Source organism: Numida meleagris, chromosome 5 (genome assembly GCF_002078875.1).
Source record: "Numida meleagris isolate 19003 breed g44 Domestic line chromosome 5, NumMel1.0, whole genome shotgun sequence".
Lineage (NCBI taxonomy): Eukaryota > Metazoa > Chordata > Aves > Galliformes > Numididae > Numida > Numida meleagris.
In genome coordinates, this window is record NC_034413.1 from 23,839,703 (window position 1) to 23,857,795 (window position 18,093).

Genomic DNA, 18,093 nt, shown 5'->3' on the forward strand with positions numbered 1-18,093 from the left:
TAGGTCAGTTAAAAGGGATTGCTTATTAATCAAGAATGTGCAAACTCCTCTGCTTCCTACACACACGAGTGTACACACCTTTCTGTAAAGGCCAGATTTGTCCTAGAAGAAGTCGTGTTGCTGTTTGTCATAAAAGAATTCAGATGTTTTGAATGTAGGTTTAAAACCATAAACAGATTTTGAAAAAAGAAAAACCAGTATCATCATTTAGTGGGGAGAAAAGCTTATGTGAGATAAACAGCTAAGTAGATAGGGACTTGAAACTTTTTTTTTTTTTAGGTATATGCTTTTTTTTTTTTTCAAACCTTTCAGTTGCCCCATCTGTATTCCTTTGCATGTTTTAATGATGATTTTGTGTGTCTTGACGGTTTTATTCTCCTCTTCCCTGAAATGGGGAGGTGGATGTTGGAATTAATTTGAGGTTGCATTGTCACCACAGCAAGGCAGGTTGAAGAGTGCAAATCTAGCAGAGAAAAATTGGCTGTGCAACCTTGACTACAAGTCTGACAAGGATATGCAACAAGGATTCTTATTTCAGTCAGTGACAACAATGTGACTGTGACCAAAGCTAGACCATGCCATGTACCTGTTTTTGTAAGACAATCTAACTTTATCTTGAGAGGAAATTGCAGCTGAAAGTGTATCTTCAACAATTTATGCTCATAGCAAGGATTCAGTTCGTTGCCAGGGAAGGAAGATCTTTTTTAATTATGGGAAGTTTGTTAGCTGTGTTTTGGTCCAGCACCCCATCTGATCTTATTTTCTTACTGAGAATGCTATACTTGAAATGCAATTTTGATTAACTATGGCCACTGGAAGATGTAAAATACAAAGCTTTGAAATGATATCTAAAAGCAAATACCTTTTTATTAAAAAGCACAGGAACATAGAAGGAGAAGTACCATTCAGGATTGTGCATCTCTGTTCAAACTCTGGAAACAGCAGGAAGCTTTTTAAATGAGCAAAATTGCAACTGTTTGTAACAGCCATCCTGTTACATTCAGCAGTCTTCAGTCTCCACTGTGCTCAGCTGGCGTCTGTATAAAGAAGATGTGATGTAGTTATTCTTGGTTACAAAATTGGGATCAATTTTTCTGGATAAACATTATTTAAAACACAATGCCTGTTACTCTGTAGAGAGGAGAATTCTCTGTTTGGTTCATCAAAGCGCACAAGGAAGGTGCTAGAGCTCTGCAATTCTTGATCTAGGTGGTAGTCAATGCAATGTAAATCTGAGTGGTACTTACTATAGATGTGCTGCAGATAGGCAGTGGTTGACTTGGGATTTCCATTTTAAATTTACTGTAACGCTTTAGTGGGATACTTTCTTAAATAAATGATCATTGCAGGGACATAAGTTAATTCTTACCTTTTAACTGCCCCTTACAGAGTTTTGGACATAGATTTAAATTTTAGTTTCTCTGGCAGTTATGGTGACTGCTTCTGTACAGCCAACTGCAAGAAGAACTAAAAAAACATATGTCCTACTGCTGTCTACTTTCAGCTCACATTGTATCACAGAAGTGCACTATAATATACAAGTGCATGTACATTTATACAGCTATAATAAAAAATGACAAAACTGACTTCATAACAGTGGCTGGGTGATGCTCATGCCTTTCCACAAGAGGTTTATTCTCTACCAGCAGTGTCTCTCACCTCTTAAGTGAACTATTGATAGTCAGGCAGAGACTGAAGAAAACAGAGCACTGTAAGATGATGTGCCGGGTCGCTGGTATCCAAGCCATTTATTGTGGTTTAATCCAGACAACGTTTTTCTTGGAGCAGGTTTTGCATGAGTAGCAACTAGATGTGAGACATTAAAACTACAATATTTTCAGTAGCTTTTTTTTTTTGTACTTTGTTGCTTTTTTTTTCTTGTTCTGTTTATGTCACCTGAAACGAAAGAATCACAGGACCTGTGAAGAGGACCTGAAAGCCATGAGATGGCTGGGTCTGTCTTGCTTTGTAAGGCTTCCTGAAATATGCACCTTTCTTTCCCAGGTGCTTGTCTAACATTTCTAGTGCCGGGGAAGCTACAGTCATATCGTTGAAGAGGTTCACTGTCCTTGGATGAAAGTTATGTATTGCGTTTTTCTTGAATCTGTTTTGTTGCCTTGGTTCTTGTTTTACTCACTTCTGCAGTGGTGAGGAAATAGAGCTTCTGTCTTTTCAGCAGCCTTACTCAGGTGGGCCATTTCCATCTTAATTGGACAATCTTAGTATCACCCGTTGATCAGCCTTTCTGTGTACCTCCTATATCTAGCTCCTTGGCTGGTTCATTTATTTTTTTCCCCTCTCTTCAGTGGTGGTTGTGACGTGTCCTAAACAGAACCCAGTATTTCAACTGAGGCCTTAGCTGCACTGGATTGAGTAAATGAATTACTTCTCATCTGATTTGGAAAGAATATGACATATTTGGAATAGCACATGCGATGTTGTTTGCTTAGGTTATATCCCACTAGATACTTACCATCAAAAATGTCTATCAGTGGGGCTCCTGTGGCGGTGGGGAGGTCTGATGTTGTCTCGCTGATGATACTGAGGAGTGATTTGACTTCTGATTCTAGATGCTCCACAGTTTTTATTACCTTCTAGTGAAGAAAAAAAAAAGATAGAATATGGAGAAGGGAGACAGTCAAGGGGTCAAAAGGAAGGAGCTGTGTACCAAATGTGTTAGTGCAAGAGGTATCCTGCTGTCCCATTCTAACAGCTGGTTTAATTATACTGCTCATTGCAGTTTAAAGTATTTCTCGTGTTATACTGGCCTCTAGTGGCACAAGTATTAGAATTTTGTTTGGCAAGATTTATTACAGCACCTCTGTATCATCACCTGTAATTTGACTTCCTAGAGAGTGTATTGCTTACATTTGTTTTTAATTCTCTTATTTCTCAGCTGTCATCATATCCACAAAAAGGATCTGTGGGACAGATGAGAGGAGTTGGTGATTTGGGCAGAAGAGGGTTAGTGCTAGAGCTGGAGAAAAGCGACATCGCTGTTAGGGAACCAACAGAGTGCAGATTGGCAGCTACCCAGCTGGGCATAGTTAGCACTGGACACCTGTCTCATGGGAGCTTAAGATGCTGGGGAAAAAAACATTTAAACATTCCAGCTTTCCTACAATCCCAGTTACATGGTTCGTTTAGCTTTGGAGTGTAACTAACCATGAGTAGATGTGAAAGGCTGGCTTGTCTCGAGGGTTAGGGTGATTCCAGTGGTAACCAAGTATCACTGCGGTTAGGTCCAGTAGGAATCTGTCATAATACTTATTGTTTTTTGTAGCTTTTGTTCTGTTCTGTTTTTACCATCCCTTTCCTAAAAAGCTGGAATAATGGGCTGAACAGTGTCTCAAGTCTGTAGGTTTCAGGCTAACCTCACAAGTTTTAGTTCTGAGACTGTTGTATTAATGGCACAGTTGTAAACATTTTAGAAGAGCTGTTAATTCAATGATTGCTTAATCAGCTGTTTGGAATTCAACAAGATGGTATGTTTCTGGTAATGAAGGTTTCAGGGGTAGTTAGTAACCATGACATTCAAAAAAGGTAGGCCTCAAATACTGTCATACAGAATCAAGAAGGTGGATGAAAGCATCATTCTTCTTTATTTTCTTTAGTCAAATGATGGGGACGGAGGTCTGGTGTATTGCAGGAACCAATGCTACAGCTCTTACCTCTTCAATAATATCTAAGCGTTCGTGCATTGTATTGTGTTCGTGGCACCAGCTTCCCAAACTTCCAGGTAACAGACTGATAGGGTCTGCAGCAGCTGGAAAAAAACAGCCGCAGTTAAATTAACAGGAGCTTTTTGGTAATAATGTTTACCTTTCTGACTTCTGAAGTTGTATTTGCTATGCTAAAGAGCATTCTTAATTAAACAGAGTGTACCCTGTCTTAGGTAGAAATTACCAATAAATACAGATATAACCAACTGTTGTGAATGTTTCCTGGTGGCATACAGATTGTCAAGGCTGTTTGTAACAACCAGTTTTCTTTTGACTGTTTGCTATTTATTTATTGTGTTGGTTTGTTTCACACAATGTGTTTTTCCTCTCTATGTAGGGTGAGTTTATTGCTTACTCGAGCACAGCTCTGTCTCTATGAGTATAAAACCTAAGTGCTGGGAAGATCTGCTGCGTGAGTCAGTTCATCTAGGGCTCTCTTCAGAAGCAGCTGGCACAGTAAAGCTTTGAAGAGCAGCTGAGTTTGTCCACTTACACCCTGAATGGATCCAAGCTGGTAATTCCATTGTGCCAAAAGCTTGTGCATAACCATTTAATTTTGCAGTGGGAAGAAAAACAGGGAAAGCGTGTACAGCCAATGCCATTTGTTGACCAACTCACTCATTATGGTACTATATAGAAATCACTCATCTCTGTCAGTTATCTGTGTTTACCTCTCAGTACACATGAGCTCTTCGGACATTTCATTCTGCTGCTTGTACTCCATGTAAGAGCAGTACCTGCTGCTGCCTGTGCTTGAGTGGAGCCAATTTCCGTAACTTTTGTACAACATTCAATAACTTTTGGGTTTTAATACACGTGTAGAGCAGTAGCAGTATTTTAAAACCTGCTAAATTGATAGCATGTCTTGCATGATATTGTTAAGTCCTATTCTTATTTGAGACCTTCAGAGGCTGTAATAATGTGAAAGCAGCAGTAACTTGTCATTTGATTGTGATGGAGAAAACTAGAGCACACTGTGAGTTTGCATTGTAATGAAAGCTTAGAAGCGTAGGAGGAACAACCGTGACTGTTTCCAGTAGTGTTGTGTGAGAGCAGTGATTTGAACCTGATACAGTGCTTCATGACAAGTCTGTGCCAAGGATTTAGGTGTTATATGGTATATAAACATGTTGGCAAGGATTGTAGCGGTTGTAGTTCAATGGTATCAGAGATGTGCTGGGAGCTGGAATGGAATCCTTGAGGGCAGAGGGCAGGGAGGAGGAGAGGATTCAAACGTGACCTAATGTACTAGGTGTGACATTATTTAAAAACTGCTTTGGCAGGGTTTTAGAGAGTATGTTTGAATGTGGTTGGTTGTTGATTTGTAGGCTTGGTTGGGTTGGGTTTTTGTGCATTCACCAGGAGGTGGTGCTGTGAGGATAGAATCCCAAAGATTGACTGCCTGTTTAGTACTTAGCAAGACTTGAAATGTGGTGGCTATGTAGAAGGCAGCTGCTTCATGGTTTTTGTTGGTATTTTGGGAGTGTTGTTACTCTGTAATTTAGTAGTCAAGTGAACTGTGCTTCAAAAAACTCTGCTTATTTTCTTGTTTTTTTCTGTCACAGCTAGAGCAACATGGAAATGGTGAATTTTTATGTCAGAAATGGAGGCTACAAAGCAATGGCCAGTCTTTCTCTACAAACCTTTTCTGCTCCAACAACAGGATAATAACAAGATAAGCTTTATTTTACTGTTGGAGATTAATAGAATTTGCACCTTTCCAGTATTCCCAGCTCTAGCTCTATGTCACACCTGATTCAGCGGTATGCTGTACTGCTGCCCGTCATGTCAAAGTGATGGCCTTGAATTACAGGGTGGAGTGAAAAGCTCAGGTGAGGGCCAGCACCAGTCGTATGCATTTATTCATGTAGTTTTGGCCAGCCATAAGCTATGTGCCAGGCATGTTTAGTTTTGTGCATTTCCTAGAAATGGGAAATGCAAGAGAGCTAATGCTGGCTAGTTCAAGTCAGTGCTGTCCACTTCTCTTTCTCTGGTTGTGCATCTTGTATCACACTGGTCCATAGAAGACCCAGGGTTCTGCCTTTGGAAAAGCAGAAGTAACTGTCCTGACTACATCAGAGTCTGACCCAGAGACTCTGACCTTTCCAAACTGTGTAATGGCACAGTGAACATATCTGTTGGCACTCTGCAGGGGCTCCTTTCAGCTTTTTCGAGACAGAGGTCCTTAAATCCTCTAAGGAACTCTTCAAGCAGAAATGATGCAACGAGGTCCTGCTCAAAATGCCACTTCAATCATTACTTTAGCTGATCCTTTCTGTGTTGAAGATGTGTCTTTTCTGCACAAACCACATCATGTTGCATGGCCTGACTGCCCGTGTAAGTAGGTGTGCACAGATGGAGAGGTTTGATATAATGGATGACTGACTTGTTTGAAACAGGACATGCTGAGATAGGTATATAAAGCCCGTGTACGGCTGTTACTTCTGTGAAGTTAGCAAAACACTGTACTGCTTTGTGTATGCGTGCACAGCTAAAAAAAGAAGCTACTGTGAAATGCAGGTCTCAGTAATGCTCTGTTCTTTGGGATGGTTGGTACTTTTTTGATGCAGAACGAGACAGCTTTCTTGCAGTGAGGGTGCATTGCTAATTTATAGAATGTAGTGGGCTTGTTGGAGGAAGTGTCTCATCTAGCCTGACAGACCTAGAACCACAGGACTGATGCTGTGACTAAAAAAGTTGACAAATGCTCCAGGCCTTGCTGTCTCATAAAACATCTGCTACCTCTGTTAGTGAGTGACAAGAGTTAGGAAAAAGTCAGTTTTAAAAAGCAAAATGTTTCTAGTTCCCAGGTTTGATGGCTTGGAATTCTGTGACCCAGAAGAAACCCTGTCAGGCAGGGCCTGTGGCCTGTGTCTGCGTGCCTGGTTAGCAGCTTTCTTACTGCAGCAGAGATCGCTCTCGTGCTTGTGGTGCCCTTCACCGCCACACCAGAATGGGATGCAGTGGCAAGGGGCAATGGATCAGGCAGACAGTGCTTTGGTCAGTGTAATTGCTTGGGTTCTGCTTTTCTCAGAGCTTTGGCTTGAGGCTTTGGCTGCTGGAGACCTGGTTATTTTGTTAGCCCACAGCCTTCATCTCTGGGATGGGCTGTTCACAGGACATATCCAGTCCCTTGTACGTAAATATGACATATATCTGGGTCATTACGGTGACTCATACTTTTATAAGGGCAAGGATTAAACTCATAAGTTGTTTATGCTGCCAATCATCTAGAAATTCTGTCTTAGTTTGTGTCTTGTACATTTTGTCCTCTATGTCAGGTTGATAGTGCCCGTAATAAAAACCTAGGTGATTCTACTGCCATGTGCTGTGGTACTATCAGAAGCTAGTAGAAGGAGCAGAGTAATTGAGAATTTCTGAGTGAGATTTAAGGACGCCAGCAGACACAAGAAGTGCATTTTTGTGAGAAGTTTAAGTAGGACCCTCATAAGCAAGAAGCTTGCTGCTGGGTGAAAAGAAGTACAGTGGTTATGTCATAGAATCATAGAATCATAGAATTAGCTAGGTTGGAAAAGACCTACAAGATCACCTAGTCCAACCATCCACCTACCACCAACAACCCCACTAAACCATGTCTCCCAATGCTATATCTAAACGTTTCTTGAACACCTCCAGGGACAGTGACTCAACCACCTCCCTGGGCAGCCTGTTCCAGCGTCTGACCACTCTTTCAGAAAAGTAGTATTTCCTAATGTCCAGCCTAAATCTCCCCTGGCGCAACTTGAAGCCATTCCCCCTCGTCCTGTCACTAGTTACAAGAGAGAAGAGGCTGACCCCCAGCTCACTACAACCTCCCTTCAGGTAGTTATAGAGAGCGATGAGGTCTCCCCTGAGCCTCCTCTTCTCCAGACTGAACAATCCCAGCTCCCTCAGCCGCTCCTCATAAGGCCTGTGCTCCAGACCCCTCACCAGCTTTGTTGCCCTCCTCTGAACACGCTTCAGGGCCTCAATGTCTTTTTTGCAGTGAGGGGCCCAAAACCGGACACAGTACTCGAGGTGGGGCCTCACCAGGGCTGAGTACAGAGGGAGAATGACTTCCCTACTCCTACTGGCAACACTATTTCTGATACAAGCCAGGATGCCATTGGCCTTCTTGGCCACCTGGGCACACTGCTGGCTCATGCTCAGCCAAGCGTCGACTAATACCCCTAGGTCCGTTTCCTCCATACAACTTTCCAGCCACTCTGCCCCAAGCCTGTAGCACTGGCTGGGGTTGTTGCGGCCGAAGTGCAGGACCCGGCACTTGGTCTTGTTGAACCTCATCCCATTGGCTTCAGCCCAGAGATCCAGCCTGTCCAGATCTCTCTGTAGGGCCTCTCTACCCCCAGGCAGATCGACACTTCCTGCCAGCTTGGTGTCGTCTGCAAACTTACTGAGGGTGCTCTCAATGCCCTCATCCAGGTCATCAATAAAGACATTGAAGAGGGCAGGCCCCAGCACCGTGTCATTGCCTCTTCTACATTTAAACTTCTTCATGTGATTGTTACCTGCCAGTATCTGAATTCTAGATAAATACATACACCTGTTATCTCACTAAATATAAAAATGAGTATATAATTACTGAATAGCATTTTTTAATGTATATTAATCTGTATAGGTATATAGATATGTACCTAGTATGTGCATGTATAGTATCTAAACGTAAGTAAACATGCACCTCGTACTGAAGTTGGTGTCAGAATTCGGAGGGTAATGTTAACTTCCATTTCACCAATAAAAGTTCTACAAGATAGCATTTCTGCTCCCCTCTGTCTAGACCCAAACCATTCGTTGTACATATAAGCAAATTCTCGTCCGTGTACCTGTGTCACAGAGACATCTGATAGGGAAATATGTTTTAAATTAAAGCATCATAGAAGTGCAAGCTGGAACACACCAACTCAGGCTAAAACACAAATTTTTAAGTCAGTGAATCAAGTCAGTAATTGAAGTACTTTATGCATTGCTTGTATTTTTTATAAGAGTCATTCCCAAAGATGCATTTCAAGTCAAACTGAAGTTACAGACTAGCTGCAGTAATTACTGGGTTGGGTTCTTTGGGCTGTGTTGTGGAGAAGGTCAAGGTAAGTGACCATAATGTTCCCTATTGGTCTTGAAGTTGATAAAAACGTTTTTTGCATCATTCTGTGACACTGTGGTTTTGAGAACTGAGAGTTCATGTTGTGCTCAGCATGGAGAGTGAGGTAAAGCAATGCAGACCACAAGCCAAATGGAAGACAAGTGAGACTGAAAAAGGAAGCAGATGGCACATAAAGCCTGAAATGATGTGATAGATGAAGGTGAATAAAAGAGAATGTTTATAGCTACTGAAGGAGACATGCTATGGTGTGTGTTCCTGTTTGTCCTACCTTAGGTTAAGCAGTATCACTTTATTCCTGTAGCATATAGCAAGAAGTGATGAGATAGCTTCTACTGAAAAAAACAAAGGTGATAGTAATGGATTTGTGTTCCAACAGAAAAAAAAAAATCATCAACTCGAGTACATTTGGTGACCCCTTCCTAACTCATTTGGGAAGAGTATGATGGATGTCTGAAGGGATTTGCTGATACTTGCTTAAATTGTTCCTTATCTAAATATAATGTTGGACTCAACTTTGAAGTATGAATGTAACTTTAAAGTGTTAGCTCAAGAAATTTCACAGTTTGGAAAAATAGTTGGTGAATTTAACTTGCAGCTGAGTACAGAAAAGATTCAATTTTCAAAGGTTTATCAACATTAATGCTTTCAGACCAAGGTCCATCTTAAGCCAAGACTGCTAGTCATGTTTAATTTGGGGGGCTGTTCTTAAGGACATCAAGCTTAGTTTCCAAGTATGCCAACCCTCCAATCTCCTTTGGATGTAAGAAGCACATAAGTTTTGTATAGTTTTATATAAAGGAAGGAATATAAGAATAAAATGTTCCTCTATTGGTTTGAACTGTATTTCCAACATGCTGATCTTCTGAGCAAGCAGCCAGGGAACATCATCTTGTGCTTGTTGCTGCAGTGGAAAATGGCTACAGAAAATCAGAGGGAAAAGAAAGATGGTCTACGTTGCTTGCAGGTAGGTTCCTCTTATTCATTCTGTAATTTAGGAGAAGATATTCTGATGTTCTGAGCTACAGACGTTTCCCTTTATTATGTATTTATTTCTGTATATATTTGGTTTTGAAACTAAGGCAAAATGTTAGGATAATTGTAGCTGGTAGTTATATAAGAGATACTTGCGTATGCAGAAGAGGATGAGCCATTTCAGGAAGAAGAGGAAGTATGTTGTGGCATATATAAAGAATGTAAGTTATGTAGAATGGGTGAGCTTAATCTGGTTTGAGAATGGAGGAGGTGAGAGAGGTAAATATTTGATGCTGTGCATAAATTTGAAGATGACCACTGGTGTCTGAGGATAAGGGGCTCTTCTGAGGATGTGGTTTTTGGACTGTGTTTAGTATTAGGAGCTACAATCATGGGGAGCAGGGTGTGAGGTGAGTCTGTGACTTACTAGTCAACTCTATGGCTGTGTAGTTTGCATGTGAATAAGTTTTGGCCACAGAAAGAAATATAATAGTACAGTGAAAGAGAGTCTTTACAGTTTTGTCCTAATACTTAAAAAATTCTAGGAACTTGACTGAAGATGTGTTTTCCTCTGGCAGACATTCCATGTGTACTGCAGCAGCTCAGGAAGTAGAATAATGATGTATACATGCACATACTACATCCCAGTGTTCGTGGCTGTGACCCATAATGCCTCACCCAGAGCAGAGCAGATGAATTTATAAGTGCAGCTGGTGCAGAGGAACAGCAGGAGTCCTGTATTTCCAGACCCCTGACTTTCCTGGAGTTTGAGAATAGCTTTTGCTTTTACCCATGGAGGTTACAAACTCCAGATAACTCAATACATTTGTTTCAGCTAAATAGAATAGGTTTTACAAATATGTTAAATCTGTAGAAGGGCTCACTTCCACACAGAATCCCTATATTCAGGTGTCTTGTGTTCTTAAGAAACACACCTACATCTGGGTACAGACTTTCATTCTTCCTTGTTGGAGTTCAAAGATGAGTTTTTGCAAAGACATATCTTGAATTGGAGACAGTAATGGCTGTAGGCTTCTATAAGGGAAGAAAATACCTATTACATGGGGTGTAGATTGAACTACTACTGGCTTATTAGTAGAAAAACATGAGTCAGGCTGGTTTGAGGTAGTACCTCTCATGAGTTTTACTGTGGATTTAATTACACAATGTTGAAGTTTAAACTTCTGGGAGAAAATACTACTCAATGAGAATGCAAGCAGTTGATTTGGGGCAAAAGAAGGCAGTTCTGAAGGTGTGGTTGTTTTGTTTTGTTTTTTTCCTCTCCCATTTCCAAACAGTTGCCTACCTCTGATTACTGAATATCGCCTTTATAGTTGCCCATTCACTCCAAAACCTTATGAGTCTAACCAGCATTAGGTACTGCATGTGGATATCAGAAGATCCAAAGTATTCTGAAAAGTCATGCTATGTTAGCTGAATGAGGAAAAAAGATTCCCTTACACTTCATTTGCCTTTTCTTGCAGCTAAAACCAGATGAACTTCTGCTGTTTGAAAAAAACAAACCAGACCACAGTCTGCAGTACTGAGCAGCAGTGGCTCCACTCAGGCTCCCCTGTTTCTCCCCAGTATCATGCTCAGTATTGGGTGTGCTCATCTAACTGGAGCATGTCATGGGGCCCAGCCTGCTTACCTGATTGCCTGATAGTTGTTTACCTGAGGACTCCAGGTCACCTCTCTGCCATGCATAAACACATAGGAGACACTGTGCTGCTGGCGTGTTGCACTCTCAGAACAATTTGCCCAGGGCTTTTTGTGGGAATGGAAATGTGTTTAAATGGAACAGGTATTGAATGGCCCAGTGCATGTGGCTACATTAAATGCTACGTTTTAGCAGCAGCAGCATCTCACAAACTAACCCAGCAGTAGCAGCGAGGAATGAAAAGCTGCTGACATCTGGTGGGAGTATGTAATTACTCCAACCAGACACCCACACCATCCTCTCATCTTGAGCTGTTTGACAGCTGACTCCATGAACATGAAATTGTTCCTGTTAATGGCTGAATTAAAACCTAAGCGCTACTTTGGCCAACCCCAAACCATTTTTTAAGAGGAACTGTTGCCAAACAAAACAGGAAAAACTAATGGATGAATCATGGGGGTGGGGAGGGTGGTCAGGGGAAGGATCTGTAATGAAATTAGAAGTTGTGTTCCTCATCTCAAAGGTAGAAAAGGGAGAGTAGGAATGACTTTTCTGAAGTCTTTCAGTTGGCCAAGATATGTACCTGTCTGTGACAGGCACAAACTCGAACCCTTCCTCAACTTGACTGGAAGAAACCAGCCAGTATGGACCATGAATTCCCACCTTACCAAAAAATATTTCTTTCTGCCTCCCTGTGGGAAGAGCTGTTCTGAGATTGAGGCTCCTTTTTTTTTTTTTTCCTTATATATAGAGAGGGAATAAACAAAAACAATTTTCCTACAGTACTCATGGGGTGAAAACTAGTCAGTGTGCCCTTGCTAGAACTGATAATTCAGTTCATCAGGGATAAACATTATGAAGCCAGTTGTGTGGGAGGGAGATGGGGCATGGAAGAGTGACTGGGACTTGGGGGCAGAATGGACAAACCAGTTCTTTGGGAAATGCTTTGGTTGTAATGGAAACTCACTGCCCTGCCACGAAATACAAACATTGTATGTTGTCAAGCAGTCTGAGCAGAAGGAGAATGATGCTGGGCCTCAGCTAGCAGAAAACACATAATGCAAACAGGCTGTGAAGCCAGGTTTGTGGTACCATGGGGACTATAAATCCTGGAACTAGCTGAACAAAATAGCTCTCAGTCATACCATCAGCTGAAATGCGATTACAGGTTAGGTTAGCACCAGCCCAGCTCTTAAAAAAAGAATAAAACTTAGATGCCAGTTTATCAGCTGTTGTGTGTTTCTACTTCTTGCTCCCAAGGTATTTGAAGAAGGGATTGTGAGCCTCAAGAATCTCGAAAAGTAATCCAAAGCAGAAAAGACAAAAATGCAGTACTGTTAACAGCACATCTAAAAAGGAGGTTTTGAGTAAAGGAAAATCTGTCTCTGTTCACCTTGAACTTTGGCCTTAGTTCTGGGAGGATTCATGTGCGTGTTGTTAGGGCAGAGCAGTAATGATGGAGTTGCAGGGCACTGGGTGCAGCACAGGTCAACTTCTAAAACTACACTGATAGTGTATTTCCCTACTCCTACGAGTAGGAAAAGATCTCTACGAAAGCCATGTGCCTTTAGGACAGACTCAACAGCACAGAATTAGAGTTTTTCCTCTAAAAAGCAATATTCCCACTGAATTCTGACACATACCTGTGACGCCTTCGTACAAAGCCCATAGAAGAAGTAATTATTTATCTCCCCCCCCGCCCCATGCAAAGTCGCCACACTGCAGTTTCTACTTTTCAAGCTTGGGGTCACTCACCAAAGATCTCCCACTCCTGCATGACTCCAGCAAATGCCAGCGCCCAGATGAACAGCATGGTCCCACGCTCCGCTCTAGTGCTGGTGCAGAGTGCTGCAGGCTCCCTCCCAGGCTGTGCATAGACTGCTCCGTCTGTCCGTCCAGCAGTTCGTGCTGAGGTTTAGCCAGAGCTAGGAGGAAATATGCCCAGGCTGAGCCAAGATTCTGAAGCTGTGCTTTTTTTTTTTTTTTTTTTTTTTCTTCCCTCCCCTTAAAAAACACCCTTCCAGCTCCACAAAAAGTCCAGTTATCCAGGCAGGCTGGCGGCGCTCCAAGCTCCCCAAAGTTTTTACCCTGTATTTATTTATGCAGCCTACAACTGGAATGTGCTGGAAAACTTTGAATCCTGTAAGTACGGCAAGGGGGCAAGAAAAGGAGGAGAGAGGAGAGGGTGCAGGATGTTTCTTTCCCTGTAGGATTTCGTCTAGGGTGTGGAAAGCAGGAACACTGGAAAACATGGCATCGTTAGGGTTGTGCGAAAACAGGGTTCCAACATTATTTGTTTTTAGGACTGCAGAAAAATCTCTTTTGGGGGGGTGAAAGTTCTGCTAGGCTAAGTGCAGTAGCCTTGTGTTTGTGGTGCCTTGCCTTTGGAAAGCGACAAAGTCTCCTCTGAACTCTTCCCAGTTGGGAAGGTGTTTGAAATAGGGTAGATGTGATAACACCATGCGCAAAAATAGCTCTGCCAGTGGCATTCTGACTCTGTGCTTTCCAGCAGGTCTTAGTTAAATGTTTATCTTCAGAGTTCATGGGTGTCGATTGGATAAGTGTTAGTGTACAACGTGACGTGTGTGAGGAGGTAGACCTCCAGCCCTGAGTCTGCCGCAGGTTCCCGGCACAGATTTGGTCGTGTCCCTCCCAGTTTGCAGGTCTGTAGTTTCTGCCTTTGAAGGAAAATTAATAATCCTTTTACTCAAGAAATAAAAGCAAAAAAAATGTTTGCCACGTGTGTTGTGGTGCTTGAGTAAAAAAATACATTTCCATGCAAATTCTTACATTTTATCAAGGAACAGTTATTACGGAACAAGTTAGGAATGCATTGCAAAGCTCATGTACAACTAAGGCTGTACATGCCGTACAAAGGCTGTGACTACTGAAGTGAGAGGTTGTCTGTGCTTTGCCTGTGAGAACGTCTGTTCTGAGGCTACAGGGGAAGTGGAAGTAAAGCAAACAGACAGAGGACATGCAAATGCCATGCCGGTGATTTCTTTACCACTAGGATTTTGACTGCAGGAGTGAGTCCTGTACTTCTCTGGAGAGAGGAGTCTCAGGGGCAGAAGAACAATTATGAGTAGTTCATTTCTGTTTTCTGAGTGTGTTTGTCCTAGACCTTTGTCCTTGCCCTAAGCGCCCTTCTCAAGCAGAATCACCCTTGTGTTCTCTTGTAAAGGGAGCCAGTTCGTGGATGTCTTTCTGCATGCTTTCTGCCGTACTCTACAATATACTATTAAAAAGCAATGAACATTCGTTGAATTGGTTTTCCCCTCTACACCAGAAAAGCTATAAAAATATATTAAAACTGCCATTCTGGACCACCACTGTGGAGGTCATTCACCCCCTTACTGCACATTTCCTGAACATTCCTAATGAATTCGTCTCAGGTTCCTGAAACAGTTATGTTCTTCCAAGGCAATTCCTTCTTACTTGTCAAGCGGTGATATGTTTGACTGTAGTGAGATCTGGTAGCCACAGAGAAGTAGACAAAGCAATGAGGATTTTCTCTAGTACCGTACTCCAGAGGTTGTTTCTATAGTGAGGGAAATTCCTTCTGCAAGAGGGAAATGCGGCCCAAAGAAACACTTATGCCAAGTAAGATTCTGGATTTCAGTAGGGCTACCTGTCTAAAGCATTTTGATGATCTTGGATAATTGCCTAAGTGGTTGTTGGTAAGCACTCAGAATGAAGCTGGAGATGAACAGCTCTTAATCAACATCATGAATGACAAAATATTTGGGGTGTATGTCAGAAATCATTAAATTGCAAAGTGGATTGTTCAGTGCAAGGCAGAAGATTTGGGTGTAGCAGAGAGAATGCGATATGTACAAACCTATTTGTCTTCTGGAAAGTTAGTCAGTAACTGATTACCATCAGAAAAAGCATTCTGCAGCATATTCATCTTGGAAATGTCCATATATGAGAATATAATGAGATCATATGAATATAGGTTTGCACAAAATCCAGCTGTTGAGATGTTCCCAAGACTCCAGCAGCCAAAGAAAGCATACCAGTGAACAGGGATGGGAATTTCTGCCAGCAGGCAGTCTGGCAAAAGGGAGAGCAAACACAAGGTTTGAGTCTATTTTGGGAGAGTTGGGTTTTTTTGTGTAGTTTTGTTGTTTTGTTTTCATACAGCTTTTTTGCATCTCTTTCTTGGACGAACCAAATGCTTGGCAAAAGCAATAGAGTAGGTCATAGAGATACCAATGAGTACATAGGGAGGGAGTAACAGAATAAACAAAGGCCATGTGTCGGCAGAGTACATGTGTGCCATGAGAAAGAAGATCATATCATTTTTGGGTATGAAATCCTGCAGCGTGGACTAGCAGAGGAGTATAGTTGAACATGAACTTGGCAGAGATTGAATCGCAGTCCCTCATGACTGCAAGTGAAGCAGAGAGAAAATTAAATGGGGATTACTTCCAGGAACAAAAATACAGTAGAAGACCTATCCATATAGGGAAAGGAAAGTGCCTTACACTGTGGAGAAGAAAACGGAAGAGAATGATCTCTATCCTGGATTTAGCACTGAGGGACGATGAAATTGGTGCAAGGTTACTGTGGACATGCCCCTGGGAGAAGACGTGTGCCCACCAGGGTCTGCGGAGATTCCTCATTTATTTTTTTTACTAGCTGCCAGCTGCTCATGACCTGAAGTTCTCACTACCTGAAGGCTGCCGAATCTCTTATGTAAAATGAGGCTTGGTTCATGATTCTTCTGGAAGAGATGTGAGTTATTTTCACCTTCTTAATTTACTCAGTTTCTGACTGCTGAGTTGAAGCAGTAGTTGAATGTGTGTGGAAGCAGACCTCGTTGCCTGGAGAGACTGATTTCCAAAGAACAGGTATGCAGCTTGTCAGCTGCTTCCAGGGGAAGCAGAAGTTTGCTTTGCAATGAGTGCATCGTTTGGTGAGCAAATGGAAGGTATCTTGGAGTGGTGATATCACCAGAATGAAACAGACATTGCCACTTACAGCTTTCAATTGTGGTGACTCTTAGCCCCACATCCCCAGCAGAATCCACCGAGCCTCCTCAGGTCTTGTGGGCTGCTGCCTTCTCTTCCAGTGCAGTCTCCTCTTCAGTCCGTTCGAGAGCAACCTGAATTAGTGGTTACTACCTTGATTTGCAAGGGATGTCAAAAAGTGTGACATTCTCCTGTCACTGTCATAAACGCACAGTCTTAGATTCCATTTAAAAAAAAAAAAAAACCATGCAGTATTATGAGGTGCTGCTGAGATCAGCTCCAGTTGTACCCTCCTTGGAGAAGTTTAACAAACGTGTGTCATGGAGCAGAGCACTCTGGTCCAGCCTTCTCCAAAACAATACATTTTGTACTACGCCTAAGGCCAGCTGTGAGTCAGCTTCTCTCTGGAGGCGATTCCCTTGTGTCAACTTGGTGCCAGCACGCTAAGCTGGGTTCCCTTTGCCAGCATTAGGCAAGCAGCTGATGGGTTCAGGCTGTCTCACTTCTGTGACTTCAGCTTCCTGAGCAATCCTCTGCACGAAATCTGAATCACAAGACCAAAGGAAAAGGTGGGTCGTATGGGGTATTAGTGAGTGGTGTCTTACTGATTGTTCTGTATTTTTAACCAGCTTTAGATCCTTCCATTTCACAGATTTCATGGGTGTTAACAAGCCTGGCTGGGCCTCCAGGAACCCCTATGGAACATGCTGTATACATGCTAGTAGTGTGCCTGCTCTTTCTAGAGAAAATACAACTTCATCCTGACAAAGCTGATTTAACTGTATTCTCAGCTAAATTAGTGAATCTGAAATAGACTCTTGACTCCTAACTTAGTATTGCACATATGGAACTCTGATAATGCATACTGTATTTTTTATTACAGAAAACTGCATCCTTTTGCTGTTGCAACTTTGCATCCACCCATTTGAGTCACACAAAAAATGTGAAATAACTCTGTGAGTCCACAGCAAGTAACATTTTAGAAAATAAGACTCATGGGGGAAGTACTTGATTGTTCTCAAATTGGAATTACTCAGCTAGTGACTTTAGCAGGCCAGTGTTGCACACCACACTAATTAAAGGAAATAATGGCTTGAAAATGGACCAATAATTTCACTCTGCAAAGGAGTAATTAATATCTGAGAAGCTATTCATCTGTTGACTAGCACCTTGCTGAACACAGGTCATAAGAAACGGCAGTGAAACAGAGGTCTGTGTTACTTAACATCTGTGTACCTTTCTGCATTAGACAGCTCATCAGCTGTGCACGTGAAGCCCTTGAATACAGGCAATATCTACCATGTGAGCTAGCTGTGAGGTACAGATATTTAATGAAACAGAGGAACAGCTGGGAATAAATCCCATTTCAGATCAATAGTCAGCCTGTTCTTGTTTCTGCCTGTTCTGTTCTGTTACTGCAAGGTTGTGGATAGATTCAAAAGACCGAATGATTTGCCAGAGAGAGAAGCCAAGCTAATCTCTTCACTGTCATTCCCCTGGAAATTTATAGTACATGTATTATTTTGCAGCTGATGTAGTAAAAATCCCAGGTTAAGACTCCTTTTGAAATGAATGTGCATTAGGAAATAGGATACTATAGCAGGATGTTAGTAGATCTTTGCTATTACTTGTCCCATCTTTAACTGCAATTTTTCTTTAGGC

The 18,093-nt window shown here is 42.0% G+C and overlaps 2 protein-coding genes across 8 annotated transcripts in view; one reads left to right on the plus strand and one right to left on the minus strand.

Annotated features, from left to right (window-relative positions):
* Positions 843–16,525, minus strand: PLAC9 (placenta specific 9). Of its 2 annotated transcripts, XM_021399069.1 has the most exons (5): positions 16,442–16,525; positions 13,211–13,380; positions 3,672–3,766; positions 2,474–2,594; positions 1,765–1,896 (listed from the first exon to the last, which is right to left on the minus strand). In XM_021399069.1, exons 2-5 carry the CDS (start codon positions 13,266–13,268, stop codon positions 1,838–1,840), a joined length of 333 nt encoding a protein of 110 aa, XP_021254744.1. In that variant the 5' UTR covers positions 13,269–13,380; positions 16,442–16,525; the 3' UTR covers positions 1,765–1,837. The 2 variants fall into 2 exon arrangements, with proteins under 2 accessions (XP_021254745.1, XP_021254744.1); XM_021399070.1 differs by lacking the exons at positions 1,765–1,896; positions 16,442–16,525 and adding an exon at positions 843–1,037.
* LOC110399780 (putative threonine dehydratase) overlaps positions 3,761–18,093 on the plus strand; it is a 51,646-nt gene continuing 37,313 nt past the window's right edge. For 3 of the 6 annotated variants that reach the window (XM_021399060.1, XM_021399057.1, XM_021399061.1), the window contains exon 1: positions 16,681–17,000. Coding sequence is in view for 1 of the 6 variants with exons in the window: in XM_021399056.1 (XP_021254731.1) it covers positions 4,223–4,236 (14 nt within the window). In the remaining 5 variants the exon portion in view is untranslated. Of the gene's footprint in view, positions 4,237–13,451; positions 13,598–16,680; positions 17,001–18,093 lie in introns of those variants that run through there. The other 3 variants (XM_021399056.1, XM_021399062.1, XM_021399059.1) reach the window with 3 other exon arrangements.